This window comes from Simochromis diagramma, unplaced genomic scaffold, assembly GCF_900408965.1.
Source record: "Simochromis diagramma unplaced genomic scaffold, fSimDia1.1 OVJJ01000510.1, whole genome shotgun sequence".
Taxonomy (NCBI): domain Eukaryota; kingdom Metazoa; phylum Chordata; class Actinopteri; order Cichliformes; family Cichlidae; genus Simochromis; species Simochromis diagramma.
This window is the reverse complement of record NW_024387326.1, coordinates 962400-988396: the sequence shown is the minus strand read 5'-3', so window position 1 is coordinate 988396 and position 25997 is coordinate 962400. Positions and strand designations below refer to the sequence as shown.

Sequence of the window (25997 nt, the reverse complement as noted above, 5' to 3'; positions counted from 1 at the left end):
AGGCCAAGCACACAGTTTACCAGTACACCCAGTTAAACTGTTACTTACTGTTATCCAAGTGAATGACTGTTTGTTTGTTTAGTGTCCCTTTTGAAGGGAGGGAGTATGTAACTGGTTCAGTTTGTTTGTTTGTCCATCTGTCTGTGGGTTAGGTCCCTGAGTCCACAGTTTTCAAGATATCATTTTGAATTTTTTTCTGATGGTAGATGCCAATAACAGCTCGAGCTGATTTAATTTAGGAGAAAATCAGGTAAAGATCAAGGTCACATCAAAACTGAAAATCAGTTAAACTTTTATAACTCACACTATTTGGTTGGGGAAGTCTTTGACCTTGACCTTCATTGTTAAAGGTCAAAGTTGACCTTGAAGAAAATTTTCAAGAAACCATACTGAGTACTCTGTTACATGAAAAGGGATGGAGAGAACTGTAAAACACACTTTATATATTTTTAATACGACACCCTGTGACATAACAATGACACCATAACAGGCTAACCTCATCATATTGTAAAAAGCATTAGAAACTGTCAGAGTTCTAGTATAGCCTTTGCCCTTCGAGTGCATGCTTACCAGGCTGTAAACATGTTTTCTGAGAGTTTATAAAGATTGACTCATTTTTCTTAAGTGGTCACAAGAGAAACTCATGTTTTTGATTCTTCCTGCTTTGCGTAATTTCTACGCGCAACAATAACTGAGGAAATGACAAGTATGGTAACTAATATCAAATGATTCGCTGTCAATCCTTTTAAATAATCTGGACAAATTAAAGTAAAATGACAGTTTATTAGAAACGCATACAAACACAAATCCAGTGATTCCATTAATATAGATTCAAGGGAATACAGGGCTCTATCAAGTAAATCGAAATATGATTAATGAATGTCTAGTCACATCAGCACATTTTAAACACATTAATGTGCACATAAGAATACTTGAGGACCAAACTCAGGGGATTCAGAGGTTAACTCTATCTGAAGAACAACAGCGCACGCTGTCTTTACTGTTCTTCGACATGGTTGTCATTAATTAAATTATGCTAAAAAGAAGACATCATGTCTGTGTTTTCTACACCCCAGACCTTTGAAGGATGTGAGAAGACTAAAAAATTGCTTCTTCCTGTTGAATTTTTCTCGTCATCATAACAAAAGAAAGGGCAAAGTAAATGGTACAGATCCTGAGGAAGTAGCAGCCACTTCCTGTTCAGTCAAGCGTGCCCAATAAGACATGGAACAGCCCTTCAGCACCACTGCCTTCTGTTCACTCCACCTCTCCCTAAGTAAAAAGTCCTCCCTGGTCTGGGTGTGACTGCCCTTTCTGGCCTCTGTCCTTGCAGATGTATTGTAGTCTTTCAGCGGTAAACCACCTTCACCCAGGATGGGCTGCAGACCCCCCGGCTTGCTGTTTCTGACTAGCCTGCTACACATCTGTAAGAACCCAGACTGAGGATGAAGGATGTTACTATATTATAAACAAAATCTCCTGATTTTCACCTGATATTTTTTTTCTTCCACTCTGTGTGACTTACAGGGCATTGTGCTGGAGGACAGGGGTGTAAGTATAACTGCATTACACGCCTGATCATATAATAACTAGTGCAGACTCCCCGGTGTAGTAACAGTTACAGTCCTTTCTATATTTAACAAAAAAGCTGTTTTCACACAAAAAGAAATTGATTTGTCACAGGCGATGCTGGGCCATGTTTTAATCACCTTCAATTTGAATAATATGACATTTGAAAGCTTTCAGAAGGCAATACAACTAGGTGCCTATAAAGTTGCCACGATCTTAGAAGACCACCTTTCCTCTGAAATAAAGAAATAACACCCGTGTTTAAAAAATGTAATTCGATTCTGGTGTCTCTGAAGCGTCCTTATTAAAGTGGCACCTTGTTGATTTAAACTTTGAAAGCGCTGGTGTCATCATCATTCAAAGCTAGGCTCAGGGTTTGTTATTTACAGCACTTCACATCCCAGAATCCAGATTAACAGCAATTGGCTACCGTGAGGATGTGGAGTGATTGTTTCCACTTCCACTGTGCTGTTGTCGTGGAGGGAAAGCAGAAGTTTGAATGAATCCACATGGTTTTCCAAGGGGATGTAGAGGGTCGGCACTGTTTACTGAGGTGCTTTCCTTCCTCCATCAGTTCCTCTGTGCACCCGACTGATGAGCAGGAAGCACCTTTCCATAGTCTTAACCTGGCGCTTGTGCTACTGTTTAGGTCTTTTTTTATGTTTGTTGATTATTTCTTTCCCATTCATCTTCTGTTTCTGTGTCTGTGTGTGATATTTGTGGACTACAGCATACACCATAGATACTGTTCGCCTCACAATCGAACCCAGGAACGCAGTTCAGACCGGGACAGCAGTGAGGCTACGCTGCCAGGTCAGCGTCAGTCACAGCAACATCCCTAACCTGATACACAGTTTCCAGCTTACACGGGACGATGTTCCTATCTACACCAACAACGCCACGGAAGACACGGTCGAGTATAAGATCAACCCAGCCAGAGCTGCCGACTCTGGAAATTATGAATGTCGAGTCTCAGTCAAGAACAAGGCCAAAGCCAGCAACAGCCAGAAACTGGACGTGAAAGGTACAGTTACATTTACAAGTAAAGGTCTGGAGATTATTCTAAGTGTGACATTTGCATTTGGAAACTGTTTTTATAAAGCCACAAAATGCAATCAAAGGAGCTCTCAGCACAAACAAAGCTTATCATCTTTTCTTTGCACAAAATGTATTCATCAAGGAGAATCAGAGCAGAAGGAACGCCTAAATTATCAGTTTTTCAGCGCGAACAAAAAAAAAGTGTGCAATCGTGGATGATCTCAGAATTTTTTCTGTGTTAAAAACAAATATCCTGCAGCGGCGGAGCCAATCAGCTTATCTCAGCATAATCACGCTTTTAAAGTTTACTGAAGACAAAATTGAAAAGAAGGAAGGAAACCACAACAAGAGGAGGCAGCTGCAGTAAAGGCCAACTCCTAAGAAGGAAGCCCATTTCAGGCGGGAGCTGCCTGTCCAGTGTCCAATTACATTTGAGCCCTTAAAAACTGGCATCTGTTTAGGGAAACTGTCGCACTTTCTACACATTTTATATGAAATGAGTTCAACATCTGAATCTTGATTGTTTGATGTCACACATATCCAATATTTTGTCTAAAATTGAGCAAATTTTCTAATATTTCTGGATCTAACTACGTATGCACTATATTATTATATATATTATTTGAACTATAATATGAAAGCAATATGAATAGTAGGTTCACATCTGTAGTAATGTGGTTGTTTTGCTTTGCTTATTTTTTATGACTATAAATAATACAATATATACTCCAAAAATATTTTGCGGCCCCAGACTTTTTTCAGTTTGTCACCAAATTTGTGAGCTACAATCACACACTGGCTAATGAATGTCTTCCCTCAATTGTATTTTGGCAGTAGAGCTTCTCACGTCCAAGTGCATGTCTCGTACCCCCTTTTCTTCCTGCCTGGCAGCTCCATCTTCAACATCCCTTGTCCTCCTCTGCAGATGCTCAAGCCTTTGCAGCTTTTCTTCGCTAACTTTGTCCAACATTTGGAGAAACTAATATACTTAATATACCTGAATGTGCTTTTCAGGCTTGCAGACCCCGACCCTGCATTTGACTACTTCATCGCCCTATGAGAACGAGGAGTTTAAAGCCACCTGCAGTGCTCCAGAGGAGAAAGGACCCCTTATTTTCCAGTTTTACCAGAGCTTTAAGACCGGATCCCCTGAGGTCATAAAGCAGCTGTCACAGGGGGGCAACTCATCAACGGCTACACTGAGACTGAGTCACATCGGAAACTGTATCCTCTACTGTGACTATGAAATCCGTTTGGTTTCCGGGAACCAAAAGTCTAACAGTAGCAAAAAGGTTGAACTCATAGTCAAAGGTGAGTCGATCGAATGTTGTTATGTCACAATGAAAACCTCTGAGTGCCTATGGAGAAGTGTGTCTGACTATTCTGGATTTTGTCTTGTAGCACTCCACATCGCCCCCATCATAAATATACTTCCCTCCAATAGTCTCTCTGAGGGTGATATAATTGAAGTGGTCTGCAGAGTTGTCAATCCTCCGAGCAACACTGAAGTGTTCTTGACAAAAGACAAAGTGATCCTCAAGCAGGTCAGAGCTGCAGCCCTGAGTCATAAATTCACTGTACGAGAGGATGACTCTGGAGAGCTTGTGTGCAAAGCAGAGTGGGGCAGCGTGCAGAAAGAAACCTCGCGAAGAATCACAGTCAGATGTAAGCATCAATTACTCTGAATTTTTCAAACATGGCATCATTTTTTTTCATCTTATCAAATTAAATCGAATCAAAAATAATATATATGCACACATAAAGATTGTATGAATCCTTAATTTTTGCTCTCTAATCCCAACAGCGCTGTTTTCAAAGCCACAGCTGACTGTGGAGCCCACAGACATAGTTGAAGGAGACCAGTTCCAATTGACCTGCTCTGTTAGCATTCTTGATTCCAGTAAGATCAACAATGGAACCATGCAGTACTCCATCTTCAAAGATAACACTGTAGTCGCAAATACTGCCACGTATGTGACTGTGGCACAACTTTCTGCAAGTGGCAACTACACCTGTAATGCCACGTCTGATTCTCTGACACGCACTATTGTGAAGGAGAGCCAAAAACATTTCGTCAAGGTCAAAGGTGAGTTTAATCCAACCGAAGTTTTGCTGTTGTCACAATAAAGATGTGGGACATGTTTTACTTTGTTAGCCATGGTTGGTCCGTGTTGGTCCGTTTATTCTGTTGGTTTAGGCTTAAGTGTTACATTCAACATCTATTTAGAAGAAATTTGGAGACATTTCTGAAAATTCTGTGAAAAAAAAAATGGATTCACTCCTCTGATGACACCATTAGCCATTTTCGCACAGAGGTGCATCTAGGAATGCAAACACCAGACTCAGTCAGATCACACTGACTGACCTTTTCTTAAACCAAACTGAGTATCATCTGTAGAGAGAACGTGCGGGAATCAGACCCTGTCCTGATCTATGCAACAGGTGAGAAACCTCCTCCTATAATAGTGCACAGTTCAGTTTGTGCAGAGTATGAAAACAACTATCAGGTCTATTTTTGTATTGAAGAAAAAGGTCATGAGATTCCCATCATCCTCAACTGTACTTTGTGTTTTGTTTCAGATCACACTTGTTAACATACTAACACACTATACGGTGATGGGGAACTAGCATAAGAGGATGAGCATATTGGCATTTACCTGGAAGCCTTACAGTGCAGCATCAGAGTTCCCAGCATGGCTGTAGACTCACAGTCTGGTTTAATGCTATCTTATTCTCCATTCCCAGTTCCTGTTTCAGAGCCTGTGCTGTCTGTGGTGGGAGGTACGCTGTTTCTGGGAAAGCCCTTCCAGTTGAGTTGTTACAGTCAGAGAGGCACTCTGCCCACCAAGTACACCCTGTATCAATCTAGTAAACCAACCGACATGAAAGTTGTGAGCAAGCGCGGTGAAAAGGCTATCTTCAACCTCACATCCATCACCCAAATATCGGACATAAAAAACATTCTTTGCCATGCAAACAACAGTCAACTAAAGCCTCCCATGGTGGGAACAGGAGAGCAACTACTAAAATCGTCCGACATCATAGGTTTGTTGGACTGATGACCATGAAATGAATAAAACTGATATAAAACATGTTGAACCCAAGTCTAACACGTTTTTTTTTCCTCTGTGAAGAACCTGTGTCAAAACCACACTTGACCACTGAGCCCAGGATGGAGGACATCTCTGAGGGTTACAACATGACTCTTGTCTGCTCTGTTCAGAGAGGTAGTTTTCCCATTAACTTTACCTGGTACAGTCTGGGAAAAGGTTTCCTTGATTCTAAGACCTCCAGGAAACTGAAAGAATCTCACAGCATCAGCAATGTCAAAGGAGATCATGCTGGAGGATACTTCTGTGAGTGCACAAACCCAGCTGCAGAGCCCAGGCAAAGTGCCATCATCATAATTGGAGGTGTGTGTTTTATCTTCAGTTAAATGTGTGTGGGGGGGGGGTTAACATCAGCTGGACTTTAAAGATATGTGATGTTGAAAAGTGAGGATATTCATGCTATTATGAGTGCGCTCGCTTCCTCCTGCATTATCAACAAGCAACCAATTCGAAGCAATAAAATTGTTGTTCTTCACAACCACTGACAGATTTTGAAGTTAACAGTATGGTTGTTTTTAATTAATATATATTCCTCTCTATTAAAATAAGTCTTTTATTAACATGTTTTCAATTAAATTAAATGCATTTTATTTATATAGTGCCAAATCTTAATTGTCACCTCAAGACGCTTTATATTGCAAGGTATTGTAAGGTAACTCCTCTACAATAATACGGAGAAAAGCGCAACAATCAGACGATCCGTGGTCAGCAAGCAATAGTGGGAAGGAAAAACTCATCTGCTTAGTTAGGGGTGAGGAAGACAGGACACAAGGCAAGGCAAGGCAAGGCAAGTTTATTTGTATAGCACAATTCAACAACAAGGTGATTCAAAGTGCTTTACAGAGACATTAGAAACAAGAACAAATAAAAAGCATGATTTAAAATTGATTAAAACAAGCAAATAAACTAACTAACTAATTAACAAACAAACAAACAAACAAAACAGTATATAAAATCAAAACAGATAAAATCAGAACAATAGATAAAATCAGTAGTTAAAATGTAAGTTTTGAAATTTAAGCTTAAAAGTGTGGATTTGGTGCTTTATTCAAATGCAGCTGAGAACAGGTGAGTCTTCAACCTGGATTTAAATAAACTGAGTGTTTCAGCTGATCTGAGGCTTTCTGGGAGTTTGTTCCAGATATAAGGAGCATAGAAGCTGAATGCAGCTTCTCCGTGTCTGGTTCTGACTCTGGGAACTGATAAAAGACCAGATCCAGATGACCTGAGGGATCTGGAAGGTTCATACTGGGTCAGGAGGTCACTGATGTATTTTGGTCCTAAACCATTCAGAGCTTTATAGACCAGCATCAGAACTTTAAAGTCTATCCTCTGACGGACAGGCAGCCAGTGTAAAGACCTCAGAGCTGGACTGATGTGGTCCACTTTTTTGGTCTTAGTGAGGACTCGAGCAGCAGAGTTCTGAATGAGCTGTAGTTGTCTGACTGATTTTTTTTAGGTAGACCTGTAAAGATGCTGTTACAGTAATCAAGCCTAAAGATGAATGCATGGACTAGTTTTTCCAGGTCCTGTTGAGACATCAGATCTTTTATCCTTGAAATATTCTTGAGGTGATAGTAAGCTGATTTTGTTATTGTCTTAATGTGTTTTTCTAAGTTTAGGTCTGCATCCATCACTACACCCAAATTTCTCGCCTGGTTTGTGGTTTTTAGGTGTATAGATTGAAGTTCTCTGGTGACCTGTAATCGTTTTTCTTTGGCGCCAAAGACTATTACCTCAGTTTTGTTTTTGTTTAGCTGGAGAAAATTGTGGCACAACCAGTCATTGATTTCCTCAATGCATTTACCAAGAGCCTGTACAGGGCCTCGGTCTCCTGGTGACATTGTGATATATATTTGTGTGTCATCTGCATAGCTATGATAGTTTATTTTGTTGTTCTTTATAATCTGTGCCAGTGGGAGCATGTAGATGTTAAACAGAAGGGGTCCCAAGATGGAACCTTGGGGAACTCCACATGTGATACTTGTCTGCTCAGATGTGAAGTTACCTATTGATACAAAGTATTTCCTGTTTTCTACGTATGTTTTGAACCAGTTCAGTACAGTTCCTGAAAGACCTGCCCAGTTCTCCAGTCATTTGAGTAATATGTTGTGGTCAACTGTGTCAAATGCTGCACTGAGATCCAGTAAAACTAAGACTGACATTTTTCCACTGTCTGTGTTCAGACATATGTCATTAAACACTTTGGTCAGAGCGGTTTCAGTGCTGTGGTTCTGTCTAAAACCTGACTGGAAGGCATCATAGCAGTTATTCTGTTTTAAGAAGTAACTGAGCTGTTGAGAAACTGCTTTTTCAATGATCTTACTTAAAAATGGGAGATTTGAGATCGGCCTGTAGTTGTTCATTTGTGTCTTGTCAAGATTGTCCTTTTTCAGTATAGGTTTTATTACAGCAGTTTTTAGTGATTCTGGAAACACACCTGATAATAAAGAAAAGTTGACGATTTGTAAGACATGCTGTGGAAAGATTAGGAATGACTAGTGAAAAGAGGTAAGTAAAGAAGAAACATGGTGTCATGGGAAACCCCCAGCAGACTAAGCCTATTGGAGTGTAGCAAAGACAATAAACTCATTTTTTTTCTGAATTCAGAAGCAGGAAATTAGAAGTCATCTGGAACTTTATATGCATAAGATTTTCCTTCAGTTTTACTAATTGGAGTGTGTTATCTGGTTTCATGGATACTGTAGATAGAGTTGGGTATCATCTATATACCAATGAAAATGCATGCTGTGCCTTTAATAATACTGTCTAAAGAAAGCCTGTATAATGTCATTAGAATTACAGGCCTAACAGGACAAGCATGGAGATGAGTCCACTATCCGAGGCCATAAAAAGATCATTCTTAACTTTCTCCAGCGTTCTTTACTTTCCTTCTTGTTATTGTGGAAACAATGCACCGTCATTCAATTCAATGTTATTTATATAGGGCCAAATCACAACAACAGTTGCCTCAGTAGTTTTTTAATGTCTCCAATTGTAGTTCAGCTGTACATGCTATCGTTGTTTTGACACTGAATACTGTGTTAGCTGTTTATGGATACAGTTTGCTATGAAATACTTAAGAAATCTAAAATAGCTGCTGGAATTTCTATTCATTTACACTAAGAGTAGCCTAAGAACTTATTGTACAAAGTTCTCAGGCTACTCTTAAATTCATCTTAATTTCTTCTTCATGTTATCAAGTGGTAAATAATAATCTAAATATATCTAAGAAATAACTACAAAGTTTGAACATATGAAGTCAAAAATAATAAATAAATGCTTAAATTATTTTCATTGGGGATAAAATGAGTTGCAGTGCTATGCAAGTCTTGAGCCACCTCTCATTTCTTTATGTTTTGCAAGGAAATGGGAAATAGGTTCAATTATTTCCAAAAGATGTGCAAACATATATGCAAATACATAATGTAAGGCAAAAGCAGAAGCAAAAGGAAATTTCCCACGCGTGGGACTAATAAAGGTTATCTTATCGTATCTTTTTGAAATACATTCAAAGCTTAGGGCATCCGGGATCATGGTCATGCTGAAAAACAGAGCTGTTGCCAGTCAGAGGCTGTTCACACTGCATTACATGGTGGATCAAAATGTTTTCTGTGTTCATAATTTCATCAGTTTTAGTCCCAGTATTATTGATCCCCAACACCACTGGCTAAAATGCAACCCCGACACCATCATAGATCCTTCACTGTATTTTACAGATAGCTGTAGACAGTCACTGTGGCATTCCTCAGCCGTTTTTCACTGTTTCCCTTCCTTGAGAATGGGAAGCAGGGAGTCACCCTTCCACTTAAATCATTTCTGATGAGGCTTCAGTAAGCAGTAGATGAGTTAACTGAAATGTCAGCTCTTTCAGATTTTTTTCTGTTTCTTAAAGACATGAATTTCAGATACTGTTCTTCTGCTGTGCTCCAATTGTCCAGTTTCCTATTTTTTTAAGGATAGGGTGAATATATAAATAAATAAATTGATTATGCACCTGTACATGCACTCATGTGTGACATTTAAACAACTTTAAGCCAAAATGAGGTTTTGTGAGTCCATTTTATTGCTGTGTTTTGTAACTAAGTAATGACTTTAGTCACATGTATTCTGCAGTGAAGATGGCTGGCTGGAAGAAAGGTCTTATTGCAGTCTTTTGCCTCCTCTTCGTAATGGCCATCATCCTCTTTCTTTTCTACAAAAAGCGTCTCCCCAAATTAAAGAAAAGACGCACCGGCACCCTATCAGTGTAAGTAGCATTTCTCGTGTTCTTATCAGTATGTTAAAGGTTAGTTACCAGAGTATGGTTCCCATACATCCTCCTGTTGAACATACTTTGTGTTCACTTTGTTTTAGGAAGGCAGCCAGCACCAAAGTAGAGCGAATGAGCCTCACCCAGGCAGAGGTCAACGAAGCCGCAAATGGTACAGCTCCTTATGCTGATGCAGTTTCATTTAGCACCAAAACACAGTCTTCTCAAGGCGCTTTATTTTGTAAAGTAATAACTATACAATAATATAGAGAAAACACCAAGAATCCTAACATAAAATTATCCTAAATATATATTAAACATATGTTGTCTTGACTGATTTTGATGTTAAAGCAGGAGAATGTATCAGTTACATCACTGAGATCTGTGCCATGTTTATTCTCCCTGTGCAGCAACTCCAGGCATGATGGGGAAAAGTATTTGGAGTGAACATGTATCAGGCTCGGGTATGTAAAGTACTTATTTATTGGTAGCAACTCATGAAATCTCATGAAGATTCAAAGTCAACAATACTTTAATTCAAAAGGTTTGTTTCCCGTCACATAAATCTAAAGTTTGTCCAGTAAGTGTGCTCTTCTGGGCTTTTTTGTCTCTTTTTAATGAGGAAACATCTCACCCGGTGAGACAGAATGATTAATCAATGTGTTTCTGATTTCTTTTAGAGAAAAACTGAGATCATTGGCACAAAAAAATAAGTTATACCACGTCAGCTACTCAGACATTGTTGACTTTTCTCTCTTAATGCTGTTTTTGAAAAAGAAAATAGCAAAAGAACATATCTTTGTCATTAAATATCATGTCATACTATTTTTTTAAATAAAAATAATGAAATATTCCAATATGCAAGTAATTTAAGTTTGCTCATTTCACTGTGTTGCAGAGTCTGATGACAACTGTAGTACAAACACTCTAGAAAAGCCAGAAATTCAGTACAAAGAGGATCAGCTGCGACAGGCAGATCCCAGCAGAGGTGAGAGATTATTTCTGAATTTTAATAAGTTGTAATTTGACTTTTTAAAGCTCAGTCTAAAATATTATATCTGTTCCATGTCAGTTCCGGTGAAACAGGGCACAGACACAGTACACGGTGAAGTACGCAACTCCCAGCAAGGTACGACTAACATCCTGCTCCTCACACAGACCCCTTTTCTACTACACGGTGAGAGAAATCAGGTCATTAGATTAAGAAAAAAACGCTAGCAACAGGAAACAGGATCAACCCCAACTGTAAACATCTGCATTGTTACTGAAAGAATGTACCATTAAAACAGAAGGGCCAGTCCCTAGGTGTCCACTTCCTGCTTTCGTCAAAGATCACTTCCTGTTGTTGCAACAGACTCATACAATGCTTGCATCTGTTAAGGCTAAGTAAGCAAAGTGCTTGATTGTTTGAAATTTATTGTCCATTGTTCAGTTCGGCTCCTAATAATATAATATTACTTAATGAGTGATACAGCACAATTCAGCTCAGTTTTATTTATACACCACCACATCCTAAGTTAAGTCATCTCAGGGCACTTTACATAATCAGAGTTAAGAACTTAATGTATTATATGGAGAAAGCAAATGATCTGGAGTGAAGGGTTTTTGTGCATGTGTCTCAGGAAGCAGCGTGTCTAAAAAGACATGAGCTTATGAGAATGATCAGTATGAATGTGTCGGATGTGATAAGCTGCCTGTTTCCTGGGAATAGAGAGCTGTTCATGGGAGTGCTGGAAACGAAAACAGCCCTCATTTAATCCTCACACACCTTTTGTTTCCTGAGCTTGTCCTCTGGCTTTGTTTTTGCAGGTGTTCAAGAGCTGGCTGATGCTGTAAGTGTGAACACGTCATGCATACACATACTACCAAGAGCTGCACGCACACACACACTCATGACTGTATTGTGCCTTTGCTCAGAGAAACATCTCACAGACAGAAACTGTACAATAAGTGGAAACCCAGTGGAGACACTTTTTATTGTTTGTAGAAAGGTAACTTAAAGTGTTACATTTCATGTAATATAAAATTTGCAGGAAAAAAGCACCTAATGTAGCTGAGTAAAAGGCTCCAAATTTGCTCATCACATTGAGTTAACTCATTAGGAGGAGTAATATGATAGCAGCTCTCAAACCTCCTCCATCCTTCTGGAGGAGCTCTCCAGAGTTTGTAGAAACAATCCTGATGAATGTCTCATGTTATCGCTGTATCAACTGAGAAATAATAATCTTAATAAGTAAAATCACTAAACAGTACCACACTGTAGTAACCGTACAGTCAGCATTTAACTCAGTGAGCCAATGAAAATAATCGTTCATACAACCTTCGTGTTTCAACAGGCGTCTGTGGAATATGCAGAACTGAATCATGATACCAATCACCAAAGCGACCCCAGTGACCACGGTTACCACAGTGACCCCAGTAACCATGGTTACCACATCGCCAATGATGACCAGCCAAATGACAATAGTGTTAGCATTAACTGCGCTAACAACGAGGAATGAAACCCTGACCAGATACCAGGCGCAGCAAGAATATTTGTTCCCGTATTTATCCAGCTTGTTCATGTGGCTCAGTCTTTGTGCTCATATGTTTTTTATCATGCTTTGGAAAAACAATCCACGCTGTACATGTACTTGCTTTGTCCTTGTTGGCTAAATACATGGTTTTGTTAAATAAGTCTCTCTATTTTTGTCAATTTTTTTAATGAAAGAAGAAAACACATTCAGATGTGCGTCTTTTGAACTGTAAAGAGGTGTTTCTCATCAGCTGAGCAGGGTCCTTGAACTCTTCAGTAGTCTGGTTTGGAGTACATTCGGTCTTCACTGCTGTTTGCACATCAGTGATTCCAGATTGAAGCACTAGAGGGCAGACTTCAGGCGGCAGCGCTGCGTGGAAACTCAGTGCCATCTGGCTGTGATCCGCTTGAATGTGAGAGAGGCTTTCACTGTTGCCTCCACATCAGGAGATATCAGTTTCATTTTCCATTATCTAAGATTTAATTGGAATGATATAACATGAATCTATTCAAGGTCTCCATACAGCTGATATGTTTTTTAGGTCAGTCATCTTATTAACACTGCGGGAAGTTATGCAAATGCCCAAGGCTTTGTTGAGAGCACAGCAGAAACAAAGCATGCATGCAGTATGCATTGCGGTGTTTGGACTCTAGTATTTGGAATAAGCTGTTAATTTATTTTTCACTCCTGGAAGAAAATAATGAGAGTCAATATCACTTTTGGAGCTACACCAGATTTTTGTTTCAGCTTTTGAAAGCGCAAACAAATTTATTAAAAACAGAAAAAGGAGAAACATTAAAAAAGTTTTTATTTATTTAATCATAATTTACTGTGATTTGGGATGGTATTAATAAATGCCATGATTAATTCATTACTTCATACCTGACACGATGGCTCTGCCACAAAATTAACTGAGTATGTTATGTTCCTCCTTGTTTTCTGTTATCAAGCCTGTTACAATGGTAATTGCTCTTGTTAAACACGGCCAAAGTTTCAAATAAGGAGGTCAGTGTATGTTCAAGTAATCCCTTTATTCTAGAGCTCAGGGTTCAGGCTGCCAATCAAAAGAAAGCTGGATTACAGGAAGGGTCAACGGAGCTAAAACATCTTCAAGTGAGAGACTGCACCAAGGCAGGTCCCCTTTAAAGGCACAGTCAGATATTTTTTGAAGTTATTTAATAGAAAAAAAAGGATACTGTACTCATAAATATACATAGAATAGTGTCAAATTACATCTTCCAACAAACTAATGTGTTCTTATAAAACTTATAATTAATATGTTTAATGTGGGGCAGGTTTGTGTTTTGTGGAAGCCACGATGTTACTCCACCACATAAAATGTGTTTATAGTTAATCCTGAAATGATCAATAGCAGACATCTGTGAATTATTAATTAAACATGAACTTAATATTAAATCCAAAACAAAAACTCACCAGTAAAAGTGCCTGCTATAAATAGGATGTTTACTAGGATCTTAAAACCGAGACAGCTATAGATCTATGACTTCTTTCATGGATGACAAAAGTTCCCTCTCCTCATTTTCACGGGCAGCATACGTTGGGTTCGCTTTGTTTGCTGCAACTCCTGTCGACAGTCTGGATTATGAGGCTCTGCTGTTCGACGCGAGGTTTTTAGGAACACCACACAGCAGATGCGGGAATCTGTTACACAAACTAAGCTAACGCTAAAAGCTTGCCACCAACTCAAACAATCTTTAATAACCATCCATCTGAAACTTGCATGTCTACGACTGTGATCAATAAAAAATAAAAAACTCTAAAATCTCCTCCTCCATCACTTCAAAATTTGCTTATTGCTTCATGCATGTGTGCATATGTGACACCAGGGTGATTCTGCAAGGTCCTCTGAGGCAAATAGAAATGTCTTCAAGCTCCGAGGTGCCAAAATGAAAGCCCACCTCTGCTCTGAGGATAGAGCAGTGCCTCAGTGAACCTGTGGTTTATTAATCAAGTTACTTAACCGGGAGGCTGAGCTTGACATGGGGGAACAGTGTATTCTGAGCCGCAGCGATCACGCACTCTGGAACTGATACTGTGTTACATTAATATCAGAAGTGTAAGTTATACAGTATCATTAGAAATAAACTGGAGCTACTTTTGGCTGCTAGCTTATTCACAAGGTGTCACCCCAGCGGGTAGCTCGGCATGTTTGATTTGGCAGTTTTTGTGCCCTTCCTGAAGCAACCCCCAAAGGGATTCGTGTCTCCTCCTCCTCTCAATTCATTTGTATTTATTTAGAGCTCTAGTCACCTTAAGGCAGACCCTATAATAATAGAGAGAAACCACAACAATCAAATAACCGTCTTTAAGCAAGCACTTGGTAGCAGTGGGAAAGAAAAACACCCTTTTAACAGGAAGAAACCTTCAGTAGAACCAGACTCAGGGAAGGGCGGCCATCCAACACGACCGAGTTAAGCAAACGTGTAAACCACTACAGTATGGAGCCTCACAGCTGCTGGAATTTAATCAAACAGCAAAGTCACCATTACCCACTTTAACCTGAGCATGTGCTAGAAGACAGTGTGCAAATGCTTGGAGTGAATTCCTGCCGCTCATTTCAGTCACTGTACACTTTGCCCAAGGATGGTCCTGCTCTGCCTTCAGATCCTAAACTGTATCAGGGGCAGCCTGAGGATTTACTACTGCTCCTAAAGTTATGACCTGTGAGCCCATGCGGTAACCTGACTGACCTTTTGGACTCCTATTAGAAGGAGGCATGTCGCACCACCCCCAGGGAGTACAACAGTCACATGATCGAGACTTAGGGTGGACATTATGTGGCGAATAAGGAAAGGGGCTTGGCTATATGCATACATATGTCTGGAGTGATGGATTAGTCTAGCAGGCCCAGTACAGTCTTCTGTCTACTTTCTCTGTGCTGCACGTACGCTGTTTGTGTCTCAGCCACGTAACCTGATCCAGCCCCCTCGTGTATCTGGAGCACAACTCTTGAACTGCCATTGGCTGCTGTGCTAATATTAGCATATTGCCCCCTGTGAAATGCATTCTGGGAATATCCTGTCTTTTCCTTGGCCTTATGGAGCCAGTGCTGTTTCTGGTCTTCAGATGAAGCAGTGAGGTCATCGTGTAGACCGCCGCTTCCTTCTTCCTGCAAAGGATCCCCAGCCATGGTGTAATTATTCTAAATGTGGCATATTGTCACTGTCTGATAAAGTTAAAAGGTAACTAAAAAAAGGAGTATCCCTACCAGCAATCTTATTTCTTGTCACCCTTGCAATCAGTAGTTAATATCACTCCCAAAAACGTTGGGTAAATTTCATATACGTTTATAGGTTTACTTTTTCAGCTATAGTTCACATTCAGTAGGTATATGGAAGTGTATGTGTATGTGTGGTTGAGCATATGTTTGACTCTGACTATGTCCACTTCTCTAATGTATGTTTGATTTACCTTTGATCATAAGTATGATCATTACTTAACTACTTTGGTGTAGTATGAATGGCGATGGGGATGGATTCGATATTGGTTGGAAAAACTGCAATTTATGACAATCCACTTAAAAGTTAAAAATCTGTGCACTCCTTCACATTTCCCAAAGCTGGACTGGAGTCTTTGCCAGGCTTATTCTGGCCCCCATGCCTTAAGTTTGACACCCCTGTAATAAACAAAGTTAAAAATAATCAGCATTCTTTCAAAAAGTCTATAGACACTGATATAAAATTTCTATTGTGAATCTGTTTATTTATTGTCACAATAACGGAGTCAGAGTAGCGACAGCTATAACAGTTAAAGCATCAGATGTTGTTAAGAAGTGCCTCATTCATTGTGCTTTTACAAAAATTATTATTTACTCTTTGCCTTTTTTTTGTTCTGCATGCTCAGTAGTCGAGCATTTTTGGGTGAAGTGATGCATTTGTTGTGATTTTAAAGACCTTCACTGATATATGCAGATATATAGAAAGAGATCATTTTTACATAGTGGCAGTAATGCACTCTTAAACAGCGTTATAAAGCAAGGATGGTTATGCAATTGCAAAAACTAAACACCTCTGTCCTTTTTAAGCTTCCTCTTAAATGACCTCGAGGTTACTTTTAGTAAAACCACAGCTAATTTAAACACACTTAGTACTTCTGGAGAAGAGCTTTATATGAGATGAGAGAATGGCAAAATAATGTGTTTATATAATGTGCATTTGCAGTTTCCTGATTGGAAATAATCAAAGCTCAAAGGCTGCAAGCTAAAGGCATGTGTGGAAGACTGATTCTCCATTGTCCTTCGTATGGCGAGTAAAGGTTACATTCAGTAAGTCCACCTGTTTGATGCCCTCCATCCTTAATAATTTAAGCTCTCCCAAATCTAGGAAATTAATTCTTCATAACCTTGAGCAACCTGGTCAGAAAAAGCAGAGGTTCACCGGACTGACGTCTTCTTAGCTGAACGTTTCCACTTTTAAACACACAGACTCATTGTGCAATCGTGCATCAAAAGATTACACACATGTATGGAGATTTTTTAACCTCTGACCTCCTTTTCCATGAATGCAGGCTTCAGCTAAGGTAACCTTATCCTCTCACAAACTGCTCCCACTTCCATCTGTTCTCGGTCTGATCCCTCAGACTCTCTCTGTGCCCTGGACAGCTGCAATGCCATTTTGCGGGGAAGCATTCTTCACACAATGTCAGCAACAGCATCCCTCACTGACGTAGCAGCTTCATAATCAGATGTGTTATCCTTAATTCGGATGACATGCTGACTGTTTTTCTAAGCAGACCGTGGATTCTCTCCTGAGGCTGTTTTCACAGCTCCATTAGAAGCCTTTAAATTTTGGGCTACAAGGGAAACATAAGTGTTTTTGTGGGCACATGCACAGTCAGTAGGAAACTTCTCTTAGCTTTGCTAACATTTGAACAACGGATAAGCTTTTGCATGCATGTACTATGCTATGTGCAACTGATGCCACTTTGTTAGGTACACCTTTTCAGCTGGACATTAAACACAAAGATCTAATCAACCAATCATATGGCACCAACAAAGTGGAAGTGAGAACGGCGGACTGCTGTTCAGCCAATAGCAACTCAAATAATCAGAACACCATATTCCAAGGTGTGCGAATACCTTTGACTCTGACTATGTCCACTTATGCCCAAGTGTATTTTTTTTTGGCACACTTGGGCATAATTTGATCACCACAGCCTACGTGAGTATTGTTGCTGCATTTTTGAGCACCAGTAAGATGTGGCGGGACGAGAGACGCCCAGCTGACAAATCAGCAGCCACCGTGTCCTGCTATCATGTAAATATGGACCAGAATCTCCGAGGAATGTTTCCAGCACCTTGATCAAAAGGAGGTCCAACACAGTGCTAGCAGGGTGTTAATACAGTTAGTGTACACAGAGTGTAGTGCTCAATCACACAGACTGATAGCACCTGTTATGTTTAGGTCTAAATTATATTTGTGGTATTAATGAATGTGTTAAAAGTATGTTAAACTGCATAATGCACAGATGAACTGAACAGAGCTCTGATAAAATGGCCCTGATAACACAGTCTCAGCTGATCTGTGCTGTTTTTATCGATTAAATACAAAAAGACACAATTCATTGATTCAGTTACTGTAATGAGCAGTATGTGGAATAGCACACTGAATTTTGGGTTAGGTGTGTCCTCTGATAAAACTAAAAAAGATTTTATATTGTGCACATCTACTTTTTATTATATATAGTATGTTATTGCTGTGAAACCTGCCATGCTATTAGCTTAAAAACAACATTATATTATTATTAAAAAATCAGTCTGTAGTAATGAATATGGACCATTTCTCATGGAAACTATGAGCTCATGACTGGAGGGCTTCAGCAACTAAGAGTCCAGAGGAATGGGAGCCACGACGGTCGGGCCATGTATGCCGGGCCAGATGGCAGTTGGTCTCATTTTCAACAGCAAATGGCTCAATTTAGTTTTGCTTGGCTCATGTAATCTGCTCACGAGACTCTGTGTGAATATGTTTATGAATTCTTTTTGATCTTGTCAGCATTCATGTTAATGTGTGCTGCTCAATAAAATAAACCTTTACTTAGAAATATTGGTATTTAGTCCCTCTGTGTTGGTTTACTTTAAGATGCTTTGAAAGAACTTTGTTTGCTTGATTTTATTTTTGTCTTTATTTTTTTCATTTCAACCTAATAACCTTCAGACAAAAATATCACAATGAATAGAAGTTATGGGTATGTCACCCCAGAGGCACTGACTGACTTTGCTTTTGACTGAAAAGAAGAGGGTAAACGGGCATGTGATGCACTCCCAGAGAACGTACACAAGGCATGATCAAAAAGTCCCAGGAATTGGCCTCTAAACATCTAAAACCTTACTCCAATATAGATTTGGCCCATCTTTCCGCCTAATAGCATCTTCTCATCCACCTCTGGACCATTGTCAGCATTGCTGCTATAATTAAATCAATCCCAGGAAGTCCTGTCATGCCCTCTTGCACTTGTGTTACTCCAATAGCCACTGGATTGCCTCCAGTGCATCACAGCAGTGATTTTCATTTTTGGGAAGCAGACAAAGTTGCAGAGAGTGTAGTCTGCAGTTTTTCATTTTTAAAGGTCAGTTCTCAGTATTTCCAATGTGCAAACTTATAGTTTGTGGACCTCTCTGAGCAAAAGCAAAAATATTAACAATAAGCTGCTGTGCAAACAACCTAAATTCAGAACAGCTGGGATGCTTGCAAAATGGAAAACAAAAAGGAAACCAGAATGCAGTGATATACAAATATCATGAACCCACAACAGAAGACATAAAACATGTCAAATGTTTAAATGATATTACTGGGTATGAAAGAAAGTATCTTAGAGAGGCAGATTATCTCAGAAGACGGGCACCAATTGCAAAAACTGTTCATAAATTATGGAACAATTAAAAAATAATGTTTCTCAATGTAAAATTTCAAGGACTTTTAATGCTTCATCATCTGCAGTAGAGTTGCTACTTTTTGGTGCTATATAGTTAAATTAAACTGTGAATGAAATAACTTAAATTAATCTTTTGGATTAAATTGAAGTTCATAATATCATCAAAAGACTCCGAGAATCTGGAGAAATCTCTGTGAACAAAGGACGAGGCTAAAAATCAATGTTGGCTGTCTTAAAGCTTCAGTTTGTTTGTAGGCTTTTATTATTGTGGATTTGTGATGTGCTTTTCTGTATTTGTGTCATACTAAACATCTAGAAACCATAATGTGTTTGTTTTTCTTATGTTGACACTAGATATCACTAACTCACGCAGTTCAAGCAAGCAGGATTTGGTGTATTTTGCTGGAGCTTCTCACTTTGACTTTCCTAAGATCCACCTCCACAGCACTCTTTTCACTAAATGACAAAGGATTACTGCATCCTGATTTAGATTACAGCTCCTTTTTTTCAGCCCACCGCGCGTGCCGTAACCGGATACTTTTCAGACCGAGTGAGTATTTCTCATTGGGCCTGTGGAGATCCAGACAGACACTAATCCCTGCAGCGCTTACCATCCAGCGATCCAGGTCTGTAACATACCACTGACCCTGTTGTCACCCATGGCACTGCATATGTCTTGCACAGCAGGCTGATTTATGAGAAAAGGATTTTACAGCCAAATAAGAGGAGCAGACAACTAAATTTGGCTTGAGCTATGATTATTCAGTCAGAATTATCAAAATAAAACTTAATGTGACTTACTTGTGTTACACTGACCTTTCTAAACTGCACTGTTTATGAGGGTGGCAGCCCGCATTCATAACATGCTATACACAGTCAGGACGCTTCACAGCTCTTATTTTTAGACATCACATCCAACCTGCCACTTACCTGCATCACGTGAGGCGGAGGAGTGTGGAGGCGCGCGTAGCTGGCGGTCTTTGCGGCATGTATTGGCCCAACTCTTGAAGAAAAACAATAACATGGTTTCGACTTCAGCTTTGGGTCGAACTGTTTATTTCGTTCACGGGTTAGAAACTTCAGCTTTTCGATGTGGTTGTGTGCGCAGTGTGATTTAGGTCTTTTTTTTTTATATTTAATGCAAAAATTTTATTTAAGTAAAATCTGGAACATTGTCTTTTTCATTGTTTAAATGTCAGAAGGCTGCTGCTTGTAATTCAACAAATTCAATGACAAATGAAAGTTAATTCATTGAGACTGGAAGGTAAAGCCATACAATGTGCTTTCCCTTTTCAATTTTATTTTAATAATAGGAAGCGACTATTACATCACAAAAAAAACAAAGCCAGGTGTTGGGATCGATGAGATCAGGGGCTTCCGACCACATTTACAACACCACAGAGGGAGTTGAAAAACAATGCAAATACCATTACCTCCACCAAGGAGGTCATGGGTTTTCTGTATACACAATGGCTCGAAGAATTTTGAAAGAATTGTAATTCAACTTTGTAAGGCTGTTATAGCGGGGTCACGGCAGCAATCTATTAGAAATTTGTTTTACATCAACAGAGGTCCTCAAGGTCAACTTAATGATTTATTGGTCAAAAATTATGAAAAAGCAGTAGATAGTATGATTTTTACAAGTGTGGTTTGTATTGTCAACATAATGAATAGAAAGTTACATTTGACTTCTGACCTCAAGGTCAGATAGAGACAAACTTTCATAGATTGTCTTTTTATAAAATGTCTTATTCATAATAGAATAGAATAGAATAGAATATGTCTTCTTTAAAACTATGTTTAAAATTCTGCTGCCTTTCTATTGGCAGCTTTTAGGCAATAATACTGGTATATGGAGATTCTAAATATAACATCATAGTTTGCATCCAAGTATCATGTCATGTTTGACCTCTGACCTCACATCTGCCTTTCTTTTAAATCCAAAATGTGTTACATCTTTAAAGGTAGCATTTTCAGAAAGAATGCAAAGCAAACAATGAGCTGCTTTGGTGTAATATTATATAATAACTCAACTTATTTATGTCCAGTGTCCTATTTTCCATTACCTACTCCTACACAATGTTTGTCCAATCAGATGTTGATATACTACAAACTTCTTAAATGATGCTCAAAAAGAACAAAGAAAACAAAATAAATATATTTAAAATTAATTACTGTTCCCAGTGAATGAGCTTTCTGCCTTGGCAGAGGTCTGATTCCTTTTAGTAGATCATTTTAGGTCACAATTCCTGCACAACCTCCCTGAACCAAGGCAACGTCACTTATTTTATTTTACTGCATATTATTTATAGGGACTAAGAGGTTCTAGCAGGGAGGGGGCAACCTCATATAAATTTTGCCACCGAACTAAAAAGACAAGAAGATAAGAATAGTCTGTTTCCCATCAGTCTTGTGGAAAGTGTTTACCACTTTCCATTCTCCTGAATGTTTTCAGCTCTGACTTGTTGGTAATTTGACAGATCATAACATGAACTCTAAAGAGCAGGTAGGCGATGGAAAGGCGGCCTGACTCTATGTATAGCAAGAAGTCATAAAGTGTGAAACCTCACTCTGACATTTGGTGCCTGTTTTTTCTGGTGAGAACACTGCAGCATAACAAGAGCAGGAGAAGCTGGAAGGGGCATCATTATTGTTCAGGGACACCCTTGAACCCCCCGCCCCCCTAGTGCCATAAGAGACGGTGAAACCTGGCAGCTGGCACATTCAGATACTAACGGGTGTTTGAAGTTTCTTTGTTTTTGTGCGCACACACACACACACGCACACTTTAGATATCAGTAGGAAGAAGAAAGAAGTGATGAATAACATGATTATTACACAACTGATTATTACCTCCTCCAGTTGTGTACAACCTCAATGGAAAGATTTTTTAAAGACTGTTCCTAAATATTGTGTGATGTTCTAATAACATGTTTTCTATATTTAGCCACTTTAAAGCATTTGTGATGGTGTGTGAAAATGAAAAACTGAATTATACACAGTGTAAAAATGGCAAAAATATGAAGCCCAAACATTCAAGCGTGTGCAACTTGAATGGCCGACCTTGGAAAATCAAAATCCAGAGGATGGCATCCATCAGCTCGTTCCTCTGTTACGCTGGCAGCATCTGTGAAATGCCCAAGTCTCACTTCCAAAGGTTTTGTGAACCAGTTATAACCAGCTCTGCCCCACTTAGAAATCTGGACAGCTGGGCCCACTACCACAGCGTTCCACCACCATTTACACGTACAGTATGCATTTGACTCCACGGTGTGAGCCTGCTGGTCCACATTTAAACATCCTGCTTACAGTCTGAATTCGTGGGTTTTTACGTGCTTCCAGTTGAGGGAGCTTTTCTGGTTGACACTTTTTAGCAGATGTTTTGTTGTAAATAGCTGCATTTCTTTTAACCTTGTGACTTTTTAGTGACATTTGCGGGAAGAGGTTACATATCATTTGCCTCCTCAGCTGGTCATGGCTACATGCCCACATGCAACCTCTTCAGAAGATGGTTTATCTAGTCTGGGTGCAAAGGCCAAGCACGAGGTGTCCTTTAGGTCAACGGGTAATATGAGAAAGAACAAGGGCACACAAAGTAAAAACACTATTTTTAATGACTCTAGTATACCTACAATTACACTGCACCATAAGATATAATTTAAGCAGACAGATCGACTGCATGATTGGGAAATCACACGTGCCACTGAGGTCCAGTCTTCTTCCTCGGGGCAATGTTTACCAATCATGTTTACCATAGATTCGATGTTTACGAGGGAACATTTAAGTCTCGGGTGAGGAGAACATTTTGGTTGTCAACATTTTTTATGATCCCTTGGTGAGTGCAGTGTCAGTGGCCATGTGACCACACGGTGGGAGGAGGCGCGCAAGGACCACTCATTTGTAAGCTGAAGTCACTGGATATTGGACCTTGAAATAGCACTACAGAGGATATAAAAGGATCCTCTCCTGCTTGCTCCCAAAAGAGCGCAGCCTTGTGCAACAGCAAATAATACTGTGCAACGGCTAAATTGTAATTCGGGCAAGAGAAATGAACATCTGGTGAGAAAAAGGATGACCACACAAGCGAAAAGAAGTGGATGTGGACAGAGCAGAACGAAGTAAAGGATTTGACAAGTGCTCGCAGGAGCTGCTCCGGCTATAAAAAGGATAAAGGACAATTGGGGACAAATAGGACATAGAGGAAAGGATACTGGTCTTTTTACTGGATTGTTGCATTCCCTTGGATTTCTCACTCCCCTCCTCCTGATCTAAAAGACTAGAGGGAGACGAGCTGCAACCATTGCAGGCATGAAGTACAGCTACCGTGTGCCGGCGTCTACGTACGCACGCAGCTCACAGTACACACCAACTTACCACACTACCACCCAGTACACCCCCTCATATTACACACCGCCACCGTACACATCTTCATACACGTCCGCATCAAAGTACAAACCGACACAGTACAGCACCACATATTACACCCCGTCACACCACACGTCCACTTACAAGCCTGCATCAGCATACGTCCCTTCATACAGCAAAGGGTCACGGTACAGCTCAACACGTGGCACACAAGCACAGGAAAAGCCTGCACCTGTAATTCCTGTCACACCTGCCAAGAGGACAGTGCACTTCCCCAATGACATCATCTTCCAGGATATTGTTAGACGGGGAGATCTGGAGCAGATTGGTCGGTTCATGAGAGCAAGGAAAGTTCGTGTGGATACAGTTTTCCACTCAGGTGAGCCATATCTCCACAGCTTTGATTTTCTGTTTTTTATCTGCAGGTACTCACATCCAAAGTTTCTTAAAATATATGTATATATATTATTGTTGTTGGTAAAAGCAGTACTAGCTTCACTAATGACTGAGAGCTTTGATGTTAAACATTGTGCTAACCGCATTGGCTGCAAGGGAACTGATTATAGCTGCACTGTGCAGGTATGGCAGCACTACATGAGGCTGTTCTAACGGGGAACCTGGAGGTGGTGAAGCTGCTGGTCAAATATGGCGCCGATGTCCATCAGAGAGACGAGGACGGCTGGACGCCGCTCCACATGGCCTGCAGTGACGGCTACCCAGAAATTGCCAGGTAACGTGTGACTTTTTAACCAAAAGTGTACACAGATGTAAATATAGAGAAGCTGGAGGGTTATTAGAAGGGAAAAAAAGAAGCGGTTACTCTCTTGCCACTAGGGGACGCCACAGCCGATAGCTCAGCATGTTTGATTCGACAGAGCTTTAGATCCCCTTTCTGATGCAAGCACAAAGGGGACTTGTCTCTCCAGCTGGAATCGAACCAGCAACCTTTCGCTTGCCAAGGAAATGTGTTAACCATTGCACCTGTAGTATATACAAATGTGCTACAAAAATAAACTCTGCAGACAAAACCTATTTTTACATGACCCATGTAGTTTGCATGTGACAGCTGATGCTGGCATAAACAAGCAGCACCCACATGAAAAAGTGACATCACCATCATACCATCATCATCACGGTGCACAGCATTCAGCATGAAAGAAGCATCAGATTAGCTGAAGTGGGGAACATTTCTGGGAAGGGAATTAACAGAGATTCACCACTACAACTTTGAAACTTGACTCTATATTCAAATGTCACAAATCTAAAATCTATTTAAAAAATTAGATGCACTAATGATTAATGATGGCATGTATTCATGCACTTTTGTAATATGTATAAATATCAATATGTACTTCATTTTCTACTCAGATATCTGCTATCAATGGGCGCCAGCACAGAGGCAGAGAATGAAAGTGGAGAGAAACCCGCAGACCTCATCGACCCAGAGTGCAAAGACCTCGCCAAACTGTTTGAGACTGGCTGCGTCTGATTGGATACCAGGCGGGTCCAAAGGAAAGCAAACAAAGATTACAGAAAGAAGAAGATGAGGAGCCGGAACAGAACATTTCCACCACAGCTCACTTCACGACCGATCCCGTAATGCAAGATTGTGTTTGCTAGTTTCAAAACTGTAGTACAAACACCTGCAGGTGTATTATTGTAAATTATTGCCTCAAAGCGATACTCCAGTAAGCTTTTTTTTTTTCCTGGTGGTTATTTTTATTTAATTTCATTATATTTGACTTTATTTTTATGTGTATATTTGTCATACTACCAGTTTCAGCACTATGGCGTAACATGGAACGTGGAAACAAAACATGTTTTCTTGTCACGTATAGTCTAACTGTCTGGAGAAATGTTTGACTTTCAGGATTATTTCAGTTTGGGTTATTTATCTGATGTGTTAGTGTTAGGCAGTTTTTACATTGCTGGATGAAAAATTGTGTCTCATAGAAAGAGTTTCTTTACTGCTGGGCAGTAAGAGGATCATAAAAATGGATACTGATACTTTAGTATCAGTCAATCATCAATCAAAAAGAAAAAAATCACCAAAGCGCAAGCTTGTACAAGCTTTGTAACCCTGCAGTGTTTCCCCTAATGCATTACTTTCATTTATTTAGGTATAAGAATATAAATGCCAGCAGTGTAAGTCTTATCATGTTTTTGCTCAGTTATTATTTTTGTATATTTTCATAAATAAAGAAGCCTTTTATTAATTTGACTGACTTTTTGTTGTGGTCTCTCTAAGGAAAA

The 25997-nt window shown here is 39.7% G+C and overlaps 2 protein-coding genes across 2 annotated transcripts; both read left to right on the top strand.

Annotated features, from left to right (window-relative positions):
• Positions 1 to 1249: 1249 nt before the first annotated feature.
• Positions 1250 to 12646, top strand: pecam1 (platelet/endothelial cell adhesion molecule 1). Its single transcript, XM_040006125.1, has 15 exons — positions 1250 to 1426; positions 1528 to 1551; positions 2300 to 2593; positions 3622 to 3918; positions 4009 to 4272; positions 4412 to 4693; positions 5353 to 5652; positions 5742 to 6020; positions 9834 to 9966; positions 10074 to 10141; positions 10380 to 10433; positions 10868 to 10957; positions 11042 to 11098; positions 11779 to 11801; positions 12306 to 12646. The coding sequence occupies exons 1-15, from the start codon at positions 1375 to 1377 to the stop codon at positions 12468 to 12470; spliced, it is 2382 nt and encodes a 793-aa protein (XP_039862059.1). The 5' UTR covers positions 1250 to 1374; the 3' UTR covers positions 12471 to 12646.
• A 10671-nt stretch (positions 12647 to 23317) lies between these two features.
• On the top strand, positions 23318 to 25965 carry LOC120717940 (protein phosphatase 1 regulatory subunit 27). The gene is made up of 3 exons (XM_040006224.1): positions 23318 to 24123; positions 24324 to 24474; positions 25113 to 25965. Exons 1-3 carry the CDS (start codon positions 23688 to 23690, stop codon positions 25231 to 25233), a joined length of 708 nt encoding a protein of 235 aa, XP_039862158.1. The 5' UTR covers positions 23318 to 23687; the 3' UTR covers positions 25234 to 25965.
• Positions 25966 to 25997: the final 32 nt, after the last annotated feature.

Bases quoted from the DNA above. Each gene is read 5' to 3' on its own strand.
- pecam1 (XM_040006125.1), top strand. From the start codon at position 1,375: ATGGGCTGCAGACCCCCCGGCTTGCTGTTTCTGACTAGCCTGCTACAC. The intron at 1,552-2,299 runs GTAAGTATAACT...TGTGGACTACAG, and splicing joins TTGTGCTGGAGGACAGGGGT to CATACACCATAGATACTGTT. The intron at 4,694-5,352 runs GTGAGTTTAATC...CTCCATTCCCAG, and splicing joins ACATTTCGTCAAGGTCAAAG to TTCCTGTTTCAGAGCCTGTG.
- LOC120717940 (XM_040006224.1), top strand. From the start codon at position 23,688: ATGAAGTACAGCTACCGTGTGCCGGCGTCTACGTACGCACGCAGCTCA. The intron at 24,124-24,323 runs GTGAGCCATATC...TGCACTGTGCAG, and splicing joins GGATACAGTTTTCCACTCAG to GTATGGCAGCACTACATGAG. The intron at 24,475-25,112 runs GTAACGTGTGAC...TTTTCTACTCAG, and splicing joins GGCTACCCAGAAATTGCCAG to ATATCTGCTATCAATGGGCG.